The 26,226-nt window shown below is 29.6% G+C and overlaps 2 protein-coding genes across 2 annotated transcripts in view; one reads left to right on the top strand and one right to left on the bottom strand.

Annotated features, from left to right (window-relative positions):
• Positions 1–356: 356 nt before the first annotated feature.
• Positions 357–26,226, bottom strand: part of LOC114938746 (Regulator of cullins 2) — a 52,705-nt gene continuing 26,835 nt past the window's right edge. The window contains exon 2 of the mRNA XM_029312810.2: positions 357–1,107. Coding sequence (XP_029168643.1) covers positions 926–1,107 — 182 coding nt within the window. The 3' untranslated portion in view covers positions 357–925. The remainder of the gene's footprint in view (positions 1,108–26,226) is intronic.
• Tret1 (trehalose transporter 1) overlaps positions 21,966–26,226 on the top strand; it is a 29,845-nt gene continuing 25,584 nt past the window's right edge. Inside the window, exon 1 of the mRNA XM_029312808.2 lies at positions 21,966–23,118. Coding sequence (XP_029168641.1) covers positions 23,047–23,118 — 72 coding nt within the window. The 5' untranslated portion in view covers positions 21,966–23,046. The remainder of the gene's footprint in view (positions 23,119–26,226) is intronic.

Below are 26,226 nucleotides of genomic sequence, written 5' to 3'. Positions count from 1 at the left end.
ATCTGTCATCTGTCGTCTTCTTCAGATAATTTTGCAGTATATAAAAATCGCTTTTATACAATTCATAAACTACAAAAATTTTCAAAACTAAATTATACAAACAAATATATAATATATTAATATAAAACAAAGTCATTCTCTGCTAATTAATAATTCTGTTATATTATTCTCATAATTTAATTATCATTATTATATGCGATTTTTTTGTCTCTCAGCAGAATTGACGTTGATTAAAAATAGATTTAAAAATTTTTTCTTGTCATACTTTTTACCTTTAGTTATGTTTTATAAATATTAATCACATGCAAGAGGGGAATTATATAAGTACATTACACGAGAAATTTGAAACGTAAGAATGTTTTAAGAATCACTTTTATTAATTTGAATTTACCATATACAATATAAATGTTTAAATTTTTTTTTATAATTTTATTCGAATTTTATTTGAAATATAATTATATATTTTAAATTTATTTTAAATATAATTTCCAAATAAGAAAAAATTGAATACAAATTTTCCAAAAGCCTACTCGTTAATACAAGCGTAATAAAACCTGCAGTCAATAATTATTATTTGAATAAAGAGTCATATCTAATTGCATTAATCATAAAACGATAAAAATAACATGCCTTTTTATAATAACTCCCTCTCTCTCTCTCTCATATTTTTATAATCTACAAATTCTTCAAAAACCATTACATTACATTTCCTCATATTAAGAATATAATAATTTTGAATTAAACATTATGAATAATAATAATTATTTTCCGTGTATGTATATCACTATAAAATAACACCCTCGTATAAAACACATTATATATATCATTACCAAGTTCCATCGGAGGCTTTCGAAAAACGAATCCAAAGACCGACAGAGAGAACGCGTGCTTTTCTCGACGGCAGGATAATCCTGGACGCGAAGGATTACTTTCCCATTCGTTGGATAGACCATTCCTGCTGGCACAGCGGGCAACGATTGTTCTGTTTGACCCAGAGCGACATGCAGCAATAATGGAACGAGTGGTTGCACTCGCCCCAGACGACCACGCAATCCTGTCGTCCGTAAACTTCCTTCTTGCTCTCCGCCTGGCATCGCAGACAGGCGTCTGAAAATCCAAGAACAGCGAAATTAGCGATTAGCGTTCGCCGAGACAGGAAAGTTCAGCGTGACAAAAAATTTCGCACGAGAGTCGACGAAGAAAACTGGGTCAGAACAGATCGCCTCTTTAACTCTATCTCTCTCTCTCTCTTATTTTTTATACGATTTTCTCTAATGTCTATATGTATATTTGATTAATCCAATTAATCTGAGAGATTTAAAATATTTTGAATTTTATATATATTTTTATTGATATTTTTTTGTATTTATTTATATCTATTTATATTCTAAGGAGAAAGTTGCTCCTTGTATCTTATTTTTATTGTATTTATATTTTTATCCTAGGAGAAAATATAAATACAAATAATATATATGAATATATTTTATAGGAAAAGTACCAGAAAACTTTCCAAACAATTAGATCAATAGAATAAGTCTGCAAGCTGTTACATATGCTTTTGGCATTAAATTCGCAAATACTGTGAGCAATAAACATTTATAAAAATCGTTTGAAGTTAAAGTTTTTCATGAGCGAAAAGATCGCTTTATTAGGGGAAAATTAGTTTTGCTTTTGCCAAAAAATCGTAATTTAGACAGAATCATTTAATTACAATAAAGTAATAAAATTGCATAAATAACTATTAAAATCATATTGAATAATTCTCGAAATTATTTCTTAAACATACAGTGTCTTAACAAACACGTCGTTTCTTGAAAATATATAAAATATAAATATATGGCGCAAAATAAAATAATAAAAAATCATAAAATGTGTCTGTTAAAATCATGTGTGGCAATAATTGAAAATTGCTAATTTTTAATTTTTAAGTAAAAAGGATGAAGAAAATATGTGGTAGCTTTTAAAAAAATTTTGTGGACTCTTTCGACACTAGTTATATAGCGATAAATTTTGTGAGATAAATTTCCCAAAAGAGCCGACACTCCGCCGATTAATGAGATTAAAAATAGCTTGCGATCGGCAAACGCGATAAATGAACCGAAATTGCGATGATAACATTAAGTCTATTTAACTGTGTTATCGCACGTACGTCACGTACGTTCAAACTTGCCTTATTCTTGCAATCATACAAATGTTTTACTCTATAGTTTTGAAAGCTTTTTTAATACCAAAAAATATGAATTAGTAAATAAATAATAAATTCATTACATTGTTAGTAAAAAAAAAAAAATAAAATATATTTTAACGTAGAGAAATGAGGAAGAAGAGAGAAGAGAAAAATAGACAAAATTTTATTTTTAATAGAAAAAAATGCAAAATTATTCAAATTTCTATACATTATAGTCCAAAAAAATGACTAGATTTATTGGTATGAAATATGTTAATTTTTTCGACCACTCATTTTATTCGTCTCAACAAAAATAATAGAAGATAAAAATGCGACATTCTTAAATATCTCTTTTTTATTTTTATTCCTCCCCTTTTTCTCTCTCTCTCTCTCTCTCGAAAAGAGTATCATCTCTTCTCCTGACATGAAATTCTGTCACGAATATATATAGAGAGATGTTTGAAATTTCAGAAGAAAACAAAACTGCCTATCTTATTACTCGCGTTTCGCACATGTACAATTTTGCACGCGCGCGTTTCTTTAGAGAAAACTTGTTCATCTCTTGAAAATGCCGTATAAAGACCCCTCGCGCATAACAAAACAAAATAAAAGGAGCAAGTACCTACATACACAAGTGCATTTCTGCGATGCGTCGTATATTTTGATAATTACGTGCCGATCTCCGTGATTTGACATTATTACGTCTACGTGTGCTTCTCGCCTGGTCGGTGTCACGTTCATCCCTTATCGAAATCATTTCCGTGCTCGCTCAGCGAAAGCGCAGCGCAATCGCGAGCATTCCGCGATGAACGGAAGAATACCGGGGAAAAAACGATGGGGAGACGCCTCTCTCATCAAAATCTCGAGAATTAAAGAGACGTGCATCACGCGCCTGAGACGTCTACACGTGCGCGAGACCATTTTTTTATCTCTTTTTGCATAGTGGACAATCGTGCGATGCGACTCGGCAATTTATTTCTAGCTCTCCCTGTCTGTATATTGAATATGTTCGATAAATATGAACATGTGGATAAACACAGCCGCAACGTGAAACGTGAAACGCCGATAACTTGGACGACGGAAATAGCACGGAACAATGCGTTGTTTTTTATTTGTCTCTTCCATCGTTAAAAATATATACATAATAAATAAGAAATATTAGATCGTTCTAATAAATTAGAAAAATCCATATACTATAAATATTATTATTAATATTAAATTTATTATATTTAATTAATATATTAATAATATATAATAATAATAATAATATTAGTATTATTATTAATATAAATTATTAATATATAATAATATATAATAATAATAATAATAATAAAATATATAATAATAATAATAATAATAATATTAGTATTATTATTAATATAAATTATTAATATATAATAATAATGATAACAATAATATTACTATTATTATAAATAATAGTATTAGTAATAATAGTATAGTATAATAAGGCACAATAGAGGGTCATAGCTTAAAGAAAAGGAAATAAAAATAGAGAGCCGAATTCATATATATATATATGTATATATATATTTCAGAGAGCTTAATTATTTATTTATAAATTGCAAATTCAATTTTTTTCTTGCTCTATCGCTCGTATGACGAAAAATACATATGTATAAACCGAGTCTCTCCTACCTCTCGTACCTGCTGTTAAAGCGGATATCAAGTATCGTCTGACGTGGCGACTGTATAAAGTGTCCAGTAGAATTCCACGAGCTTATCTAACGGACCCGACCGCATAATTATCACGTATGATTATTAATTCACCGATCTGATATACGTCGCGTCGGTCCAGTGTATAAAGTACAGAGAAACACGTCCATGCTCGTTGATGATAGACGAAACACGCACATCATGAAGTTCATATATTATACTACTTCCAGTTGGAGTCGTCAAAACAGCTTGCCAGCTGATGAAAAAAATGCATTTTTTAATGGGAGTGTATGCGGTTTAACAATGTCTGTGTGCTACATATTAATATTATTTTTTTTTATACATATAAAAGGCAATAAGAGCTAATTAAGTTCTGTTATTAATATTTGTGGAAAAAAATTTCGAACTTTTTTGTCTAATATTTTATGTTTAAAATTTTTTTCCACAAATAAATATTAATAACAGAACTTAATTAGCTCTTATTGCCTTTTATATGTATATTAATTTTTAAAGAGCTGTTACAAATTATATTACTTTTTTTTTAATTATTATCTTTGCTTTCTATGGATCCGAAAAATCGCAAAAATGTCTTTTATCTCTACGAATTATTCGATTATAAAAATATTCGTTATTTCTACGTTGAGGGATTTTTTTTACATATATGACCCTTTGATATTTAAAAAACAGGGAGGTTTTCGGTGAAAGAAATTTCCTTTAAAGAAAGGAGTTCCTTCGAACTTTTTTGTCTAATATTTTATGTTTAAAATTTTTTTTCCACAAATAAATATTAATAACAGAACTTAATTAGCTCTTATTGCCTTTTATATGTATATTAATTTTTAAAGAGCTGTTACAAATTATATTACTTTTTTTTGCATTATTATCTTTGCTTTCTATGGATCCGAAAAATCGCAAAAATGTCTTTTATCTCTACAAATTATTCGATTATAAAAATATTCGTCATTTCTACGTTGAGAGATTTTTTTTACATATATGACCCTTTGATATTTAAGAAGCAGAGAGGTTTTCGGTGAAAGAAATTTCCTTTGAAGAAAGGAGTTCTTTCGAACTTTTTTGTCTAATATTTTATGTTTAAAATTTTTTTCCACAAATAAATATTAATAACAGAACTTAATTAGCTCTTATTGCCTTTTATATGTATATTAATTTTTAAAGAGCTGTTACAAATTATATTACTTTTTTTTGAATTATTATCTTTGCTTTCTATGGATTCGAAAAATCGCAAAAATGTCTTTTATCTCTACGAATTATTCGATTATAAAAATATTCGTCATTTCTACGTTGAGATTTTTTTTTACATATATGACCCTTTGATATTTAAGAAGCAGGGAGGTTTTCGGTGAAAGAAATTTCCTTTAAAGAAAGGAGTTCCTTCGAACTTTTTTGTCTAATATTTTATGTTTAAAATTTTTTTTCCACAAATAAATATTAATAACAGAACTTAATTAGCTCTTATTGCCTTTTATATGTATATTAATTTTCAAAGAGCTGTTACAAATTATATTACTTTTTTTTGAATTATTATCTTTGCTTTCTATGGATCCGAAAAATCGCAAAAATGTCTTTTATCTCTACGAATTATTCGATTATAAAAATATTCGTCATTTCTACGTTGAGATTTTTTTTTACATATATGACCCTTTGATATTTAAGAAGCAGAGAGGTTTTCGGTGAAAGAAATTTCCTTTAAAGAAAGGAGTTCCTTCGAACTTTTTTGTCTAATATTTTATGTTTAAAATTTTTTTTCCGCAAATAAATATGAATAACAGAACTTAATTAGCTCTTATTGCCTTTTATATGTATATTAATTTTTAAAGAGCTGTTACAAATTATATTACTTTTTTTTGCATCATTATCTTTGCTTTCTATGGATCCAAAAAATCGCAAAAATCTAGTCTTTTATCTCTACGAATTATTCGATTATAAAAATATTCGTCATTTCTACGTTGAGGGATTTTTTTTACATATATGACCCTTTGATATTTAAAAAACAGGGAGGTTTTCGGTGAAAGAAATTTCCTTTAAAGAAAGGAGTTCCTTCGTACTTTTTTGTCTAATATTTTATGTTTAAAATTTTTTTTCCACAAATAAATATTAATAACAGAACTTAATTAGCTCTTATTGCCTTTTATATGTATATTAATTTTTAAAGAGCTGTTACAAATTATATTATTTTTTTTTGCATTATTATCCTTGCTTTCTATGGATCCGAAAAATCGCAAAAATGTCTTTTATCTCTACGAATTATTCGATTATAAAAATATTCGTCATTTCTACGTTTAGAGATTTTTTTTACATATATATGACCCTTTGATATTTAAAAAACAGGGAGGTTTTCGGTGAAAGAAATTTCCTTTAAAGAAAGGAAAAAAACCACGACCTGCCTTTACTTGGTCTGCCCTCTCGTGCAGTGCATATCCCGGGAGCGCACTTGCGTCGATGCGACCCAATCAAAGCGTCGATTGACGAGCGAGAAATTTCCGTCGTTATCTCGCCGTCCGCCGATGCCTCGTCGATTAATTCTCGATATCGTTGGGGGGTGATCGCGAGAGAGAAGGGCGACGGTTTCTCGTTGACCCCCTCCGGGGGATCGCGTGCCTTGGACGTGCCCCCGAACCCTGGCGAACCATTGGGCCAATTAACTGCGACGAGGATGCCGTCATCGCGAGCGAGGACGATCACCGCGATAAGTTTCTCGCGATCGTCAAACTCTGGACGGCTGGGGGAGTCGTGAAGATTTTTGGATTAGGATCCATACTGTAAAAAAATATGTAAAATTACATAAATAATACATGTAAAATTACATGATAAATAATGAACATTTCTATTATTTATCGTGTAATTTTGCACTTATTATTTTTATGTAATTTTACATATTTAATATTTAATTAATTTATCACATAGATATATTTATCATATAGATATGCAAATTATATATTTGTGAAAAATAATACTAAAAAGTCAGAGAAACAATGAATTTCTGGTCTTGGAAAATCTGAAAAAGTGAGGGAATTTTTTTCAGTGAGTCTGCTGCCACTGTAAAAAAATATGTAATATATTACACAAAAATATGTAAAATTACATGATAAATAATAAACATTTCTATTATTTATCGTGTAATTTTGCACTTATTATTTATGTAATTTTTACATATTTTTGTGTAATATATTACATATTTTTTTACAGTGGCAGCAGACTCACTGAAAAAAATTCCCTCACTTTTTCGGATCTTTCAAGACCAGAAATTCATTTTTTCTCTGACTTTTTAGTACCTATTATTTTTTACAAATATATAATTTGCACATCTATATGATAAATATATCTATGTGATAAATTAATTAAATGATAAATCATAAAATCCTTGAGATATTTTTGTCAACAATGGAAAGGTTCGGAAGTTAAAACAAAAATTCATTATGTATACGATAATCGAAACAAACATATCACTATAAACTATTGAAATAATCATCTTTTTTATTTATATCAAATTTTTTAATTTTGTCTCTATCAAACACATTGAAAAAAAATAACACGACGATAAAAATATAAATTAACGAACATGCTGTAGATGAATCTATTTTTAATAACACAGAAAATTAGCGTACTGGGAGTCAAGGAAAAGTTTGTATTTATTTAATAAAAATTTCAAATTATTGAGACAAATATAGACTAATATGAAAAAATCCAGATAAATAGTAAAATTTCCTCACTTTTCCCTGACAATTTCAGATTTATAAAATTCCCTGATAATGCCCGGTTTTCCAGATTTAAGACTGCTAGATACCCTGAGGATGCGCGTTTTGAGATTTTAGATAGGAAAGATAGGTGACAATCTTGATAAATTTGTTGACGTCAGAGAAAATTCCGCGAGAAAACAATCATTATTTTTTGCAATTTTCCTATTATTGCATCGAACAATCGGGGGATCCTCTTTCAAATGCTTTGATATTTAATCCAATTTTTATTTTCAATATAAATGCATTTTAAAAAAATTTTTTAAATTATTGGAATTTTTGATCAAATCTACGGATTTTGTGACTACACTAAAAAAAATTTGTTAACTTGCTAAACCTTTCAATTAAATTACTTATTTTGTTAATTAAACGTATATTGATATTTAAGTCAAATATATGTTTTGTTAGATTTAATATGTTATATTTAATTTAAATATTTTATATGTCCAACAAAATAACAAAGTAATATTTATTTGAAAGGTTTAGTCAAGTTAAAAAATTTTTTCAGTGTAGAGAGGAATTTCTATTCCAGCAAATTTTCAAGATTTTCCCAAATAGGGCATAAATTTCGATTTAGATATATCGTTTTGATAATATTATCAAAAAGAAATCACATTTTTATACAAGTTTTTGATCTAGAATCGAAACAACAATTGATGCGAAAATTTGCATTTTATTTAACATGCACTCGTGATTTTTATAAATTTTTATAGAAAAAACTGATCAGAATTCAGAAATTTTTTTACGCGAGTTATTTTTAAGTTTGGAAGTATTAAAATTGCAAAAACACGTGGAGTATAATATAATTCCATATTTATATCTTCCCAATTAAATTTTATGTTTATACAAAAAATGAGCCAAGTAAAAAAACATTCTTGAAATTTTAATCGCGTTATTTTTAGACGATTACATTAATAGATCCTATATAGATTCTTGTCGATTAATTCATGTATCCTACAGCGTTGTGGAAAATTTTCCATGCTTATATCAATATTATTAAATCTTACATTGTTGCTTTCGTCGTAAGTAGCGTATTGCGTCATGGTGAATCTACTTCAATCACGTGACGTAACAAGCGTCAATAAATTTTGATTAAATCAGATTGCATGCGGAATATTTTGTTTCATTAACAATCTATTGGGCCCTATGTATTCGTGCACGCGAGACCTTTTAACTTATATAATTTTACCAAGCATTTCGTGTGCAATAAATTCTTAAGATGCAGGAAATTGCATGACGAACCTAACACATTTGTACATTTTCTCATTTTTTATATTTAACCGATCATCATTTATTTAAAATATAAGCAGTGTTGTGCTTAGATGATTTTAAAATTAGCTAGATTTTTTATCTAAAGATGAGATAAAAATATGTAAATTCATCTTAGATAAGATGAAAATGATTTTGTTTTGAACATATCTAGATAAAAGATAAAATTATATATATTTTTAAGACTGCTTATGTGAACAGTTATTAAAAAATGTAAATTATAAAAGGAATAGAAAAATATATTCATATTTTTATTTATAAGTTTTTATCGCTTACTGCTTAAATATATGCTTTTCAAATATAGCAATTTTATATATTTTTATATCATGTGCAATGATTCTAAACCAAATTATCTAAACATTGTTCTAGATAATTTAGTAAAGATAACACTTTTTTCATCTAAGATGTAGATGTAGATAATACATATTTTTATTATCTATATAAAGATAAGATGATGCCAAAGTTTCACCTAGATGATCATCTATGTAATTTTATTTAGATAACAGCAAACACTGAATATACAAGCCAGTATTATACAAATGGAAAATCCAAATTATAATTCATGGAAGAAATAAAATATTTTGCATATATACACATTCGATATTCGATTAAAATGTATTCACGGACGTTACGTTAGCATTAAACAATTGTAGTCAATTCATCGTGATTAGCAATTGTAGAAACCCAAAGTTTACAGACGACATTGAAATTATGCGGTGTGCATTTTCCCTCCGAAGGTATTTGCATCAACTACAATGTGTGATTGTCGCAATGGAGGCCAGCGTTCGCGACACATCGTTGTATGATTCCGTTCATTAAGCGCTCACTCTTGCGTGATCCTTTAATTCGCATGATATTGTTACCGACGTAATGATTATAGTCGAACGAAATCGCGTGAAAATCTTGACGGGATACATTACTTGGTAAATAAATTTGGTTTAGAATCATTGCACATAATATAAAAATATATAAAATTAATTTATTTGAAAACCATATATTTAAGCAGTAAATGATAAAAACTTATAAATAAAAATATGAATATATTTTTTTATTCCTTTTCTAATTTACATTTTTTAATAACTGTTCACATAAGCAGTCTTAAAAATATTGTTTGGAAATTATCTAGATGAATAGCCATATACATATATATTCGCAATATGTCATCAATTACGCAGTTCAACAAAAGATATTTTTTTCCGAACATGAAACAAAAGTAATAATTTTCCATCCTCAGTTATTTTTTACGTCGAATACGATTCTGAATTTTAATTACGACGCTTCAAAACGTCATATATCATAAATATGATGACGCGATAAAATACGTTATTATTCGTAATATGATATATTCATTTACGTAGTTTAATAAAAAACATTTTTTTTTAATATGAGAAAAAGGTAATAATTTTCCATATTTTTTTTTATATTGAATACTTACGATTCTGAATTTGAATTACGACGAAATTTATTCCAATAAATGTCATATATCTTAAATATGTCATTATAAAATACATTATTATTCGTGATATGATATATTATTCATTTACATAACTTAATAAAAAATTATTTTTTTTTCGAATATGAGAAACAAAAAATTTGTCATAGTTTTTTTATGCTGGATTATGATGAAATTTGTCAACAGCATCACATACTAAAAATACATTTTTCAAAAAAATTGTGATGTGACAATTTAGAATTGTATATTTAGCGTAAAAAAACCACGGGTATTTATTGTTCTCTTTCATGTATATTTTTGGCTCATTGTACTTTGTTATCAAACGTGACTCCCGGAAAGTAGTCGCGTTATCGCCAAGCTGCGATATCTTTTCAAGTTCATCGGGAAATAAATTCTCCGGTGCAGAAAATAGAAATAAAACCCTGCACTGCGTACGTTCACAGTTTGAAAAACGTAATTTTGCTCCGTTTTCACGGCGATGGCGGATGTTTCGTTCGTGAACGGAACGATCGGAAATAGATTCGGGATTGAGATATATAAATCAAAAGAACGACCTCTCTCTCTCTCTCTCTTTGCTGGAAATATAACTCATCGAGACAGGCGCGATAAGGTATATTCCTATTTGCGGAGGAATACGCACGTGGTATAATCACGTAATTACGGAATGGCGATGCTTTGTGCGTATTAATTGTCTGAACGTTCGAGAACAGCTCGTCGAGGTTCCGGCTCGGCTTAATTAATTGCCGCGTGCTATTAATAGACTTCAGCCGAGAGTCAGATTAGCCTTTTAAACTCGATAATATCATAGTCCAATTACGATTGATCGCAAAAAACCTGGAAACTATTTGCAAACACAGTTTCTTCGTTTATATTACACGGAGAGGATTTTCTCTTACAATTTACTCTGAAAATCATGATGATCGTGGAATATAGTAATGAAAAAATTTTACGTTCTATTAATTTAACTATGTACATATTAATATTTTTTATTGTGGTAGATATTAATCAGAGAAATTCGTAAAATTTTTTCATTATTATATTCCACGATCATCATGATTTTAAAATATATTTTATATCTTATTGTGGTGGATATTAATATTTTTCATTGTGGTGGAAATATTAATTAGAGAACCTCTAATAAAATTTTTCCAATACCATATTGCCCCATAATTTTCGGAGTATATTCGTATTCTAAGAGAAAATTCTTTCTGTGAATTTGTGTTTTGTGTACACTATATTTTTATCAAAAAAAGGGAGGAACTTTTTGAAGATCATATTCGAATCGTCATTATCAGGATGATCAATTCGGTAATTGTATCGAAAGAAAATTGTGTGGAATAAATGGAAAAAATGTAACAAATATATCTAACTGAATGTTATTTTCACATAAGTGATTATTGTTCTTGGGTATTTAAAACAGTTCAAATTTTCAAGCTGAAGGGGAAACAACGAATTGGAGCTTAATTGCGTTAATAATCCAGTCACCTTTTCCGCAAACACATACAATTATCGTCTTTGTTTCGTCGATTCGTCGCAGTATCAACCAGACGTGAATAAACGGGCAAAAAATTGCTTTAATTCTCGCGGAAAATCCTTCCACGAGTTACGAAATCGATTGCATAACACGCACAAAGAAAAAAATATAATTGACAGAGGAATCTCTTAACTGAAGAACCCCCTTATTATTCCGATGAGAAGCACGATCGAACTATGCCGATGGAATCGCATTTCACCTTTCAAAACTTTAGTTCTACCTCAGAATCAAGTATATTCCGTCATCAGCTGATTTACGTCAGCTGTTCGCTGTCAGACGACCTGTCAAAATTTTGACGGATGCTTCTTTTCGACACTAACACACAAATTCGTCAATTAACCCCGATCAATCCATGATTCGGCCGTGATACAATCGACTGAATAAAGAGAGAGAAAAAAGGAGGAGAAGATGTTCACACACGATCGCGAAACGATATGTCCGACACGTGCGAGTCGTTCGTATAAAAAAAAAAAAAGAAATGAAAACTATGAAGTATCTTCTTCTCTCATCGGGGAACAATACAAGAATGAAAGGGGTCAAGTTCACGGTTACCATATTGATAAGGCGCGACGTTACTTCGCGCTAGATAAAGATAGAGGCGTGTGTCGCGGCTCTTTTGAAAGAAATATCTCGCAATAATAATCGCGCACGACCGTAAACTTGAAGTATGCGCGATAATGCAATGCAGATATTTATGAGTAGGTGTGAACCGGAAATTATGATTAGACTTGTCATTAAATATATAGATGTATAATAATTAGATATATAATAATCAGGGTTGGATAAGTTAATGATTTTTTTAAACTAAGTTAAGTTAAAATTAGTTGCTTATAAAATTAATTCAGTTAAGTTAAAAGTTGCATGAATAAAAAATTAACTCCGTTAAAGTTAAGATTAAATTAACTGAAGTTAAATCAAAAGTTAATTTTTAGAAACATTTATATTAAATTAGAATTTTGTTTGTTAATTCTTTTAAAATTTATAATAACAAATAACAAAGAAATAATTTTGATTTTTATACAGAAATATATTTTTTGGTAATTACAATTGAAGACGAATGAACTTTAAAATTAATAATATATACCTATACTTTTATTTAAAAATAATACATTTATAACTTATAAAAAAAACAATAATGGTATTCAGAGATAAAATAAATTTAACTTAGGAAAAAAGTTAATAAGTTTAAGGTCAAAAATAGTTAAAATTAAAAATTATTACTTTTTAAATTAACTGAGCTAAGTTAAAAGTTATTAACTTTTCGACTTTTTTTTAACTTTTAACTAATTAACTAGTTATTACCCAACCTTGATAATAATATATAATTAGACCACTGACTAATAATCTTTCAAAATTTAAAATTTCTTGTGTTTTTGAAACACTTTAATATCGAGTAGGCTCCAATTAGAAAAATTTTTATTTGACGTTATATTAGTAAGATATTTAATATTAAAGCTTAAAAAATATGGAAAAATGCAGTCTTGTTAAATTTTTACTTTCAAATGAATATAAAATAGAGAATCCTCGGGTCATCTCAAAGGTTATTCTTCGTGTAAAAATAAATCGAAAATGTATACAACAGAATTTTTTATATTTTGTTTAAAAAAAAAATTTATTTTCAAAAAAACTTTAAAAATTAATAACATATTAATTACAAAAAAATTTATATTTTTTATTTATTTTAACTTTTTCATTATTATACCACATTTTCTGATCTATTCTTACTAAAGCAAAATATTGCGATAATCGTAATATATTGAGAATATTGAGTGATTTAGGAGTAAATAGCGAGCGAGAGAAAAAAAGGAATCCGATATTTTTTTTCACATAGGAACATTCTTTCAAAGACCATTTGTTTGACACGTATTGTGCGCTATGAATTTCAACTTTGTTCCTTCGTAGAATAGAAGAAGGAATTTGTTATACAATACGAGATTTGATCTCTTCCAACTGCGACTTATTAAAAGCCGTCTTGCTACTTTGTGATATCTTGAATAATGAATTGAATCAAAATTCATCATATAGCAATCATGATTGCGGACAATCTCGCTGCTATAATAAGGAATAGAAAGAGAGGCAGCATATAAAAAAGATAAGTTTGCGCAATTAATATTCAATTAACTCACGTTACTCAGCACCACGCAGACTGCGCATATTCAACAATGTTTTGCGTTTATTCAATAATTCCGCTCAATATGCAGGCGAGGTTCTAACTTCTAACACTTTATGACATATGCGAAGGTAATTACGCGCAAATATGAACGACAAATACGAGCGAAAAATACACTTGTTAAATGTACATATGTACGTTTTACATTTTGTTGCGTATCATGTTTCGCGAATTTAATATATTTTACAGAGATATTCGAGAAAAATATGAATTTTTATTAATATGCATTACACTACATTTTCTATATATTTTATTTTATATCGAATTATCATAATATTTTAATGTTTTAATAAACGAAAATTTCAAATTGACAATTTGCCTAAGAAAAATCGACAATTAATTCCATCACAAAAAAAAAAAAAAAAAAAAAAAAAAAATGTCGACTCTATCTATTTTTATGTCGTTAGTAATTTTTTTACGATTCGATACATGTAATTCTTGAATAGGAATATTTTCTCGCAATCTTGGCTCGCAAGATTCTAATCGCGCACATTAATTCCCATCTGCACATTCCCATCTGTAGATTCACATTAAACAAATGACGGCGGTCACTATTTAATGTCAAACGTATAGTTAACATGCTAACTTGTCAAGCTTTCCATTGAAATTTTACTTATACAAATTAAACAGCTGCATGTATGTCATATTTTAATATAATATTGCTTACACGTCAAATCAATCCATTCCAATTCTATGAGTGATCTACAGATAATGATATTAATATGAAAAGAAATATATGTGTGTTGATTCTCTGCCAATGTCAAGTTCAAATGTTTCTATACGCATTTCCGGGTTATGCACGCGCTTATTTATGACCTTCGCCTTCGCGACATAGAGGAGCAACATAGGAAAGGTACCCGCAGAGTACTACGTCATTTAAAGTTGTTAGAAAAGATTACTATCGTGTTTTCGCTTCAACTACTTCAAATAGAAGAGTGAAGAGCAGAATATTCCGTTCGTGCTTAAAGGGGTGCAAAATCACGCGTGATCGGAAAGTTTGGCTGCCTTATTTCTAAAGGAATGTTTGATAAACGTCACCTTTTGTTCTCAAATTAACGCGAATCATTATTTTGTTATTATAATAAAATATGGTATAACAAAAATATGGTATAGCAAAAAATATATATTTATAAAAACTTAATTAGGAAAATATTGTATGTATGCTCAAATGTAGAAAAGATACGATAATTGTGATAAGAAAATTAGAAAAAAATATGACAAGGAAAAATACGTAGCAAAGCATGAAAGAATATTTTGGACTGACAAACAAATGCAGTAAAATAATGTGTATGCATGCTTGTCGAAATAGAGTTAAAATTGTGGAATTTTCCTAAAAATTCTCGTTCCATCTATCTCTTTTTACGCTTTATTCTAAGCAGACGCAAATGCGCTTTAAAGCGGGAAATGGAAAAACGAATGAATATGAATAGCTTATCGCGAGATGTGCCGTAGTTACTTTAAAAGTGTGCTTTACACAATGTGTGCTTTGCATAGAACACGGCAGTGACAATCGTGAGATAGTCTATGTCTGTTCGTTCCTCGCTGATAAGGGAATTTTTTCACACAATTATCACGAATTATTTCATATTTCTGTGATCGAATCTTGAGACACAAATTCCGTTTTATTTGGACTGGAATTATCTCGCGGAAATGGTAAGATTTTTCTAAATATTTCGACAAATATTCGCATGTTTCAATGCTTATCAATGTTATAACAATTTACATATTCACACAACTGCTTATCTTGTTTTTTAATATAATTTCTAACGTCCCAGTATAAGCAATTTTTTTCAAAAATAATGACTGATGAATACGAGGTTGTCTATTTACGTCAGTTTAATATTTTCATATATTATGTTTTTCTCGTCAAAATTTTATCAGACGCATTATTGTTTATTTTTATTTATACTGAATACACTTTTTCTCTAACCGCGATTTCTTTGATCAAAAATAATATATTTAATTAATCGCGCGTTGCCTCAATAGTATTTTATTTTAAACTTTATTGTATTGATAAATCGATGTCGTTCAGAAAACGTTTTAATGTTATTTTAGAATTAGAATAGAGGTAAAATGGGCTAAATTAGAAATATAAATGAGCCGAAGGACATTTTATAATATATTTAGAAATTGAAATTACGTTTCAAATCCTATTTAAAATATCTATACTGAATCTCTAATAAAATTATTTAAATAAAATATAAGTTCTACAATTGTCAAATTTGACAATGAGATCTGATGTGATAAGTCGTTCTGTGAGACAAAAATTATATTATGTATTATAACAAAAATATATATTTCTCATGTATATTTTTTGAATAATATAATAGTAAGAATATTTATCGGAGTATAAATTTTTCAATCCTCATTTTTATAATAGAGAACAAAATTTTCTGCCCAAATATGCTTGCACGTACACAAATAAAATGATATCCCTTGTATAGCATTTTAGATTGTGTATAAAATATTAATTGTAATTTCGCAAAACAAAGTTCTCTTCTGTAGAGATTTTAATAATTCAACGATTTGAACGAAACGTGTTGAACAAAGCATATCGTATTCAATGCGCAACGTTTCGCGGTGTAATATGTACAGGGCAAATCGTAAACGGAATTGATTAAAGTGAGACATAGTCTTTGAATGGAATCGTTCCAAGTTCAGCTGATGGGGTTGCAAGTGTCGTTTGAAGACCTTTGACCGGCGCTCTCACACTTGAGAGTTCTCGTCCTTATTAATATAAAATGTCACAGGAACGAATACCTCGAATTGCTCGCACATGGTTGCATCGATAAATAAATCCTACTTATAAATCTACATAAATAAATATAATAAGATAAATTTTATAATAAAATAATAAAATAAATTTAATAAAATAAATTTTAAATAATATAAAATAATAAAATAAATTATAAATAATATAAAATAATAAAATCAATTTTAAATAATATAAAATAATAAAATAAATTTTAAATAATAGAATTAATGAACGCAAAATATTCTTGTGAACATTTTAATAAAGTTTATGCATTTATTAATTTTCAATATTTTACAGGACGAATATTTTTTTCTCGTGTGTAATAATGATTCTGTATGTATACATGATAGAAGTAATTTTTCGTTTTTAGCGGAAGAAATAATGTGCGAAGCTACGAATAACTAATTAATGTTACAGCTAGTTTGCAGACGGCGTATAAATGATTTACACATATATCGGTTCTAAGCCAATCACTTTCTTCCTGCAAAGGATTCCCGCAGGTCATAAAGTTACCTCAAATAGTTGCTGATGATCGTATGATTAACGACCGTGTATTCTTGGTCGACAACAGATTAACGTATAATATTCCCGGTGAAAATAAGCTGATCATTTCTACTAGCTGATAAATTACCAAATACTATTATCAGCGTATCCCAATCGTGTGCGAAATTTAAAACATCCGCAAAAAAAGCGCAATCATAGTCTTCTTCTACCAGTCAGATTCGCGGTCGCGAATTCTAACCACAAAGAAATTTTTATACGTCCTCTCGTTAGAAAAAGAAGACACCTTTCAAAATCGCCGATTAACGCGATAATTCATTGTAGAAAGTTCAATATTCGGCGCAAATAAATGTACCGAGAATTCTCGATAATTTGTGGCAAAAGAAGAGTGCCAATTCAACTTCAATGACATTAATAATATGAAAATGATTTCTGCGCGCTCGAAAGTCGCGAAATTAAAATATAAAAAAATCAGACTAAGAATAATAAATAATAAAAAAATAGAGACTATATTTTTATATAAAATTTGTTTTGCAAGAAAAATTATCGAAATGCTATTTCAATTTCTTCTGCAAAATATATATAGGTATATATGTAATAGCAAACATAATTTATTTATATTTATTTAATTATATTATCCATCATGTTAAAAGAAAAAGAGAGAGAGAGAGAGAGATTCCATTATTTTAATTTATGAATTTTAATATAGGATTTACATTTAATAATATAAAAAATAATATAATTCTTATCTAATCATTTTGTCAAAAAATAAAATGCCTTCCTTTCACATCTTTTCATCAATTTTTATCAATAGATTTCTTCTTTAAAAAATTAAAAAGTTTAACAATATATTTCATTTTAAGTGGAAAAAATTTTTCTAACACATATACACATATATGGTTGTAATATAATAAACATGACAGTTAAAATCGTCCTTTCTTATAACTTTAATTCCAAATCTCCCGAACGAAATATAGAATATACTTTGTAATTCACAAGCACATAAAAAGATTCCTTTTCTTTCGTAAGACTTTTTTACTCTTCTGTTACATAATACAAAATATCGAATAACTAATTGGAATAACTGAAAGGATATAAAAAATTGATACATTAATGATGAACGATGTTGAACATCGAGCCATTAAAACGAATATTGAAGGAATTGTTCATCCATTGTTCGATTTGGGACTTTCAATGCATGCTGAGTAAAAGAATCATCAGCAGTATTTGCTGTTGTCTAAATAAAATTATATAGATGATCATCTAGATGAAACTTTGGCGTCATCTTATCTTTATATAGATAATAAAAATATGTATTATCTATATCTGTGCATCTTGGATGAAAAAAAGTATTATCTTTACTAAATTATCTAGAATAATTTGTAATTATGTTCAGATAATTTGATTTAAAGTCATAGCGCATAAAAAATACTGAAAATTTATAAATAAAAATATGAATATATTTTTATATTCCCATTTATAATTTACATTTTTTTTATAACTGTGTTTAATTTGATTTAAAGTCATAGCATATAAAAAACACTGAAAATTTATAAATAAAAATATAAATATATTTTTATATTTCTATTTATAATATACCTTTTTTTATAACTGCGTTCACATAAGCAGTTTTAAAAATTATCTAGAAAATTATAAATTAATTACCTAGATGAATCGTCATATATAATTTCATATTTTATCAAGATATATTGAAAACAAAATCATCTTCATCTTATCTAAGATAAATTTAAGTACATATTTTTATCTCATCTTTATTTAATTAATTTTAAAATCATCTAACAATTAAGTATTATTAATTTTTATGTTCATTTGTCATTTTATGTTCAATTGTAAATACAAAAAAAAAAAAAAAATTCTATATAAAAATCAAAATTTCTTTGTTATTTGTTATTGTAAATTTTAAAAGAATTAACAAACACAAAATTCTAATTTAATTCATATTTTTATCTAGCTATATTGAAAACAAAATCATCTTCATCTTATCTAAGATGAATTTAGGTACATATTTTTATCTCATGTTTATCTAATGAATTTTAAAATCATCTAACAATTAAAGTATTATTAATTTTTATGTTCATGTGTCATTTTATGTTCAATTGTAAATACAAAAAAAAAAAAAAATTTCTATATAAAAATCAAAATTTCTTTGTTATTTGTTATTGTAAATTTTAAAAGAATTAACAAACACAAAATTCTAATTTAATTCATATTTTTATCTAGCTATATTGAAAACAAAATCATCTTCATCTTATCTAAGATGAATTTAGGTACATATATTTTTATCTCATGTTTATCTAATGAATTTTAAAATCATCTAACAATAAGCACAACACTGATCATTAGAGATGTAGGAGGAAAGAAATTCGAGTCTCTTGTGTCTGCGAATGTGAGACCAGCAGGCGGAGGAAAGACAGGACTGGCTGCTGCGAACACAGCTCAACGAGGTCGAACGTCTCGAACTTTCCATGGATGAGACGACCGAGACTGCGCCGTCTGAACCTACCTATCTCGACCGGACATTCCGGGACGGAAGAGGCGACGAATGTCGCTCGGCTTCGTCGGTTGTTCACCGGTTGTTGCGTTTCGTGACGCAATCCACTAATCAGTAACCAATTATGTTCACAAACCAAACAACTCATATTTCAGACCTATTATATAGTAATCGCACACGACGTTTTCTTCAAATACCATCTTTTCGATATTTTTCATTCTTTGACTATTATTCATCCAAGCATAATTTTTTTAGCAAGCTTATACCGTGAAGTCTTCATGTAGTCTTTCAAGGTTGCCTCAAGAATATATCGTTACGAATCAATAAATGCGCGAATAAATAAATTACTAAGGAGAATCTGTGTTGTAAATGTTTTATTTTTGAATTTATTTTGAAATTTATTGCTTCTTACTAATATTCTGGAAAATGTATGCGTATTTTACACGCATATTTAAAAAAATGAGCATCTATAGATATAGATAATATAATATTAATTAATGTTCGGAATAGATTTAGATTAGGTCAGAAAAACAAGTATGGTTTATTTCATTAAATTATATCATGCAAAATGTAAAATCGAATAACGCGTATTATATAACTACAATTTCATTGTCAATTGATGAAAAACATGTAGACCCGAGTAAAAATTATTTTTTTATTATTATGGAAATACTTGTCATGTATTTTTGCTGAATAATATAGTAGTAAGAATGTTTGTCGGAGAATAAATTTCCAGTCTTTATTTTTTTAGAAATCTTTATTATGGAGAACAAAATTTTAAAATATGTCTACATGTAAGCAGATAAAATTCGATTCCTTGTAGCATTTGACGTATCAAATATTAATTGCAATTTCGTAAAACAAAATTCTCTTCATTACTTGAATATATTAAATTATAAATATATAATGTGCAAATCTGTTTTAATTTCTCTTTACACATATATGGGTATTTTTTTATGGTATCTCGAAAAGTATGAAGAAACGAAAATATAGCACTCTGTATGTAATACTTTGAAATGTGCTTTATGACGCGTTTCTAATGCAAACACAGATGTTCGCAGAAAAGGAGATAAAAAATATTCTTTTTAGCAAATCTGTTCCATTGTGATATTGTCGGAGTAAAGAGATATATTAACAGCGACATATTCAATATTCAGAATATGGAAAATTTTTCAGTGAAAAAAAATATTCACATCGCATCATATTTTTCTAAATTATTTCTAATGATAATATGATAAAAAAATTGATTTTTTTTATATTATTAAAATATTAAAACACGTTACATCCTTCATGTAAAATTTTTATTTTTATCATGCCGGCAAAGAAACATATCATTCAAAAAATGACAAGATAAAATCAGAAATTAAAAATTAATCCATCAAGATTCTCGTTCAACAAAAACTGATCAGATTGACAAGTTAAGGATTACTAACAAAAGTGGATTCAAAGTTGTTTGACAACTGTCAAACAAGTCAGTTGATGAGAAAATGCATCAAGATTCGTTTTATTCGCATTAATTAAAAAATACCAGGGTTGGGTGAGCTAATGATTTTTTAAAACTAATTTAAGTTGAAGTTAATTGCTTATAAAATTAATTTAATAAAGTTAAAAGTTGCACGAACAAAAACTTGACTCAGTTAAAGTTAAATTATGAAAATTTAATTATAACAAATAACAAAGAAATTTTGATTTTTATATAAAAATATATTTTTTGATAATTACAATTGATGACAAACGGACATAAAAATTAATAATACTTTAATTTAAAAATAATACGTTTATAACTTATAAAAAAAACAATACTTAATAAGTTTAAGGTAAAAAATAACTAGTTGAAGTTAAAAATTAATACATTTAAAATTAACTAAGCTAAGTTAAAAGTTATTAACTTTTAACTAATTAACTATTACTCAACTCAAAAAAATACATATATATTTTTCTCTTCAAGTATAGATTCGCAAAAAAAAAAAAAAAAAAAAAAAAAAAAAAAAAAATCGTAGAAATGTGAGAAAACATCGCGCGTCAGTGAGTTGACGCAAAAAGCTGAACTTTTGAGCGAGAGTGCAAGCTATCGATCGAATACGCAACCCTCCGGGTTGTGTCGAATGCTGACGCAAGAACCTGGGGCGCTTCGTTCTTGGCGGATCTCCGAGTATTGCGTTCGCCGGTACGTAACACACGTTGTGTGTCTCACCGTGCCGCGATAATTTCGCGACTGCGCCGCGTTTCTCCCTTCCCCTCCCTCTCCCTCTTCTACCCCTTTGATCCCGCCGCGCCGCGACGTCCATCCCCACCGTTCGCTCGCGAGAGCGAGAAGGCGGCGCCTCAGCTCGCAGCGACGTGTATATAAAAGAGACAAACCCCCCGAACCGATTAGCAAAGTTCCCCAAAACACACGTAACACAGCAGACTTTTCCATGCCGACCTACTCGTAAGACGACGAGAACTACAACAAATCCGGTACCGAAACGACAAGGAGAGAGAGAGAGAAAGCAGAGATCCTTGAACCCGGGACCAGATCATCAGGAGTTTGGCGTCATCGCAAACTAAGCAAAGGAGACATCGCATATCGAGATAAGGCAGTGAAAAAGAGAAGAAATCTGTGTGTTGGGAGCCTCTTTTCCCTCGAACGAGTCACGAAAAAAAACGGAGCACGACGTGGCGACGAACAGCTGATGACCGGCGAAAGCACCGGAATAAATACTCCGAGACGACCCGTCACATTCTTTCATCCCCCGCGTTCTTTTCAGGGTGCGTAACACAAAAAAGAGTCCACCTACGTGATATAGAACGCATCGACCGCGATCGATCGGGGGAGCAGTGAAAGCGCGACTGGAGCAACGACTGGAGGACGAGCTGTCAAACCGCGTCAGCTGGGGAATCCTAGCGCTGTCACAACACGACCACGTGTGATCTAGCTTTGACGTAAAGCGCGCGCGCGCGCGCGCGCCTGCACTCTCGCGCACTCTCACGCATATATATTCTTCACGCACCTGCGTATATCATCGCCTGTGCACTCACGCGTCCGTCGAGCGATCTCGACGCGCACTGCACGAGCCGCAGGTCGCGCATCGAGAGAGAGAGAAAAAGAGTTGGCGCGACCTCTCCGGGTTTTCATCGGCGTCGCCCACGAGGGACCGGAACAACAAACCGGTCGACGAACGAGAATATTTCCACGAGAAAAAGTGCGAGGACGTGGATCGCCGAACCATCCCCTGTCATCGACGTCATCAACGCACCCCTACGCACCAGAAGGATGCCTGGCTCCCAGAGGAGGCAGATGATGCAGCCATGGCCCCTGTGCCTGGCGCCCTTCGCGAGAACGAAGGTAAGACTAGCCACCCCCGAGCGTGGAATAATTTCTCCCCTTCCACTTTTTTACCACCCCGAGCGTGAGGCGGTTTCTCTCTAGGTTTTCGCTCCAGATCGCTGTCTGGTTAGCCAGAAGCCGGCCGCTGCTTTCCACCTCCCGTTCGACGATCACCCTCGTTCATATATATATATATAGATATAGACAGATCTTTCTCTCTCTCTCTTTCCCATTCTCCGTCTACCACCTTCCCCACCCTTAAACCTGTGGAAATTTCCACTGCACCGGCGGCAGGCAGGCGTCTGCCGCCTTTAAGGCATGCTTTTTTTCTTACGGCTTTCCGGCCTCGCGAACTCTCTTTTCCCGTTTCTTATTTCTCTCCGTTATTAGCAGCTCTCTTTCCTTTAATCCTTTTTTTCCCCTAGCTTTTTACATGGATATTGTCCCTTTACCAGGGTAATAACTAGTTAATTAGTTAAGTTAAAAAAAAGTTAATAACTTTTAACTTAGCTTAGTTAATTTAAAATGTATTAATTTTTAACTTCAACTAGTTTTATTTTTCACCTTAAACTTATGAACTTTTTTTCCCAAGTTACATTTTTTATCTCTGAATACCATTATTGTCTTTTTATAAGTTATAAATGTATTATTTTTAAATTAAAGTATTATTAATTTTTATGTTCATTTGTCATCAATTGTAATTACCATAAAATATATTTCTATATAAAAATCAAAATTTCTTTGTCATCTGTTATCTTATTATATATTTCAAAAGAATTAACAAACAAAATTCTAATTTAGTATAAATAATATTTTTAAAAATTAACTTTTGTGATTTAACTTTAGTTAATTTAACTGAGTTAATTTTTTGTTCATAAAACTTTTAACTTAACAAAATTAATTTTATAAGCAACTAATTTTAACTTAACTTATATAGTTTTAAAAAATCATTAACTTACCCAATCCTACCTTTTACGCGATTCGCAAATTTTAAATCATCAGTCAATTGTGGGGTATAAAAGAGATGAGTCCTATTTGCATTAGTTTATACATTAAAGGCTCATCTAACACAGAAAATATATTATTAAATTAATACATTAATTTAAAAAAATGTTTAAGAAACTTTGAATTTTAATTGAATATTTCTAATTAAAATTATACGATCAATCCATGAAAACTGCGACAGCGAAATGATGATGTATATATAGGACGATTGATTTATTTTATTTTCTATTCAAACGATTCCTTTCCCTCCTGCTAATTTTTTTGCGCCGTTTTTATTGTTTCGTGCCTGTAATTCCTGATTAAATCACTTGGAAGGCTCTATATTTAAATGAGCGAGATTCGCATGCCGTATCGGCATGTTGAGAGTCACGGTCTAATGATTTTCCCGATCACGATATCGCGTTACAATATTATTATACATGTTTCGAGAAAACGTCCGAGATTTTATGACGTTATAGATTTTTCGAATCTGACTTTCGAAGCCAGATGGGGACTTTCTTGAGGAAGATATCGACATTCATCAAATTCCTTTCGTTGAAAAAATTCGAGACAAAAATGCATGGATAGATGTTGAATAATGTAAAAATTGTCGGTCCAAAATTTCGACTAATCCAAGAATCTCGATAATCATAGAGCAATTCTGTCACACGAAGAGGAATAATTCTCGAGAGATCTGTCAGACTAATTTTGGATACTTAATAAAAGCTACTTTTCGGTGATTTTCATCGATGATCGCGGAAAATGATGATCAACAACGTGACATCTCTCTTGACATACGAGAGCTGTTGCAGAAGGTTAAATTGTTTCCTCGCGGAAATATCGATCGCATAACATGCGCGCGCATAATATAGGTAAAACTGGTGCATATATCGGAAGCCAGAGTCGAACGGAACCGATAAATAAATTATTCGAGAAACAAGGTATCAAATTCCTGTCTTCCCTTTCGTTGAAAAAATTCGAGACAAAAATAATGCATAGATGTTAAATAATGTAAAAATTGTCGGTCCAAAATTTCGACTAATCCAAGAATCTCGATAATCATAGAGCAATTCTGTCGCACGAAGAGGGATAATTCTCGAGAGATCTGTTAGACTAACTTTGGAGACTTAATAAAAGCTACTTAATCGCAGTTCGGCCAGATCGTCGAGAAACGACTAAAAAAATAAAAACCATTGAAATTTTATCGGTGAAAAAAAATCGTGATGGTATAGTGTCATAGTCATTCCCGGGGTGTTTACATATGGGGACGTGCATGAGATACGCACTTCGTTACGTAATATTGTATGTACATGATGACGGAGGAAATTTCCGAAAGCATGTTAGGCGACGACGCGAATAATTTTGATAAGAGACGAGAAAAAATGTAGGAAAAAGAAAGCGTCATAGATTTCTTGCGTTTGAAGTAAAACCGAGTGATAAACTTGGTTTTTTGTCAGCAAAATTGTTAAATTAAATCACGCGGTTTAAAAATAGATGACAAAATTCTCATCACGTTTCACCAGGAAAGATAAAACGCGCCAGGACCTGTCTAAATTCAAATCTGACTGATTTTCGAGAAAATCTTGTGCGTTTCAACGAGTTGAAAAATTTCGATTGAATCTTAGGTGAAACCTGTCGATCAGTCCTGGGCTTTATATGTAAATAGAATATTTATTGATTTTTGCATATATAGCTTACATTTCTTATTTGTGTGATTATAGCATAATTTTATATTTAGATATACATATATTAATTTATATGAAATTGACCAAAAAATGATCTATTTCTAAATTATTTCATTCTTTCTAATCAAGTAATATTTTCGTATTTAATCCATTTACTGTCAAATATATAATATTATAAATAATTTTATTTTTTCAACGAAATCATATAATTATTAATAAATTAAAAACTTTTAGAATAATAAAATTTTGATTAAAATTTTATTATTGAGATAATAAATTAAAATAATTGTCTTTAGAATAATATCAAGAGATATTAAATCAAACGAATTGCCAATAACATTACTTTTTGTTTTCGTAATCGAAATAAAAAAAGTTTGAAGTATATTGTTTATTTCTAATAATAATTGCCCAGTTCTGTTCTTGTTGTAGCAATCATCAAGTTTATATTCCAATCGTC

This window comes from Nylanderia fulva, unplaced genomic scaffold (assembly GCF_048542155.1).
Source record: "Nylanderia fulva isolate GAGA-0341 unplaced genomic scaffold, ASM4854215v1 Scaffold48, whole genome shotgun sequence".
Lineage (NCBI taxonomy): Eukaryota > Metazoa > Arthropoda > Insecta > Hymenoptera > Formicidae > Nylanderia > Nylanderia fulva.
This window is presented reverse-complemented; position numbering and strand designations above follow the sequence as displayed.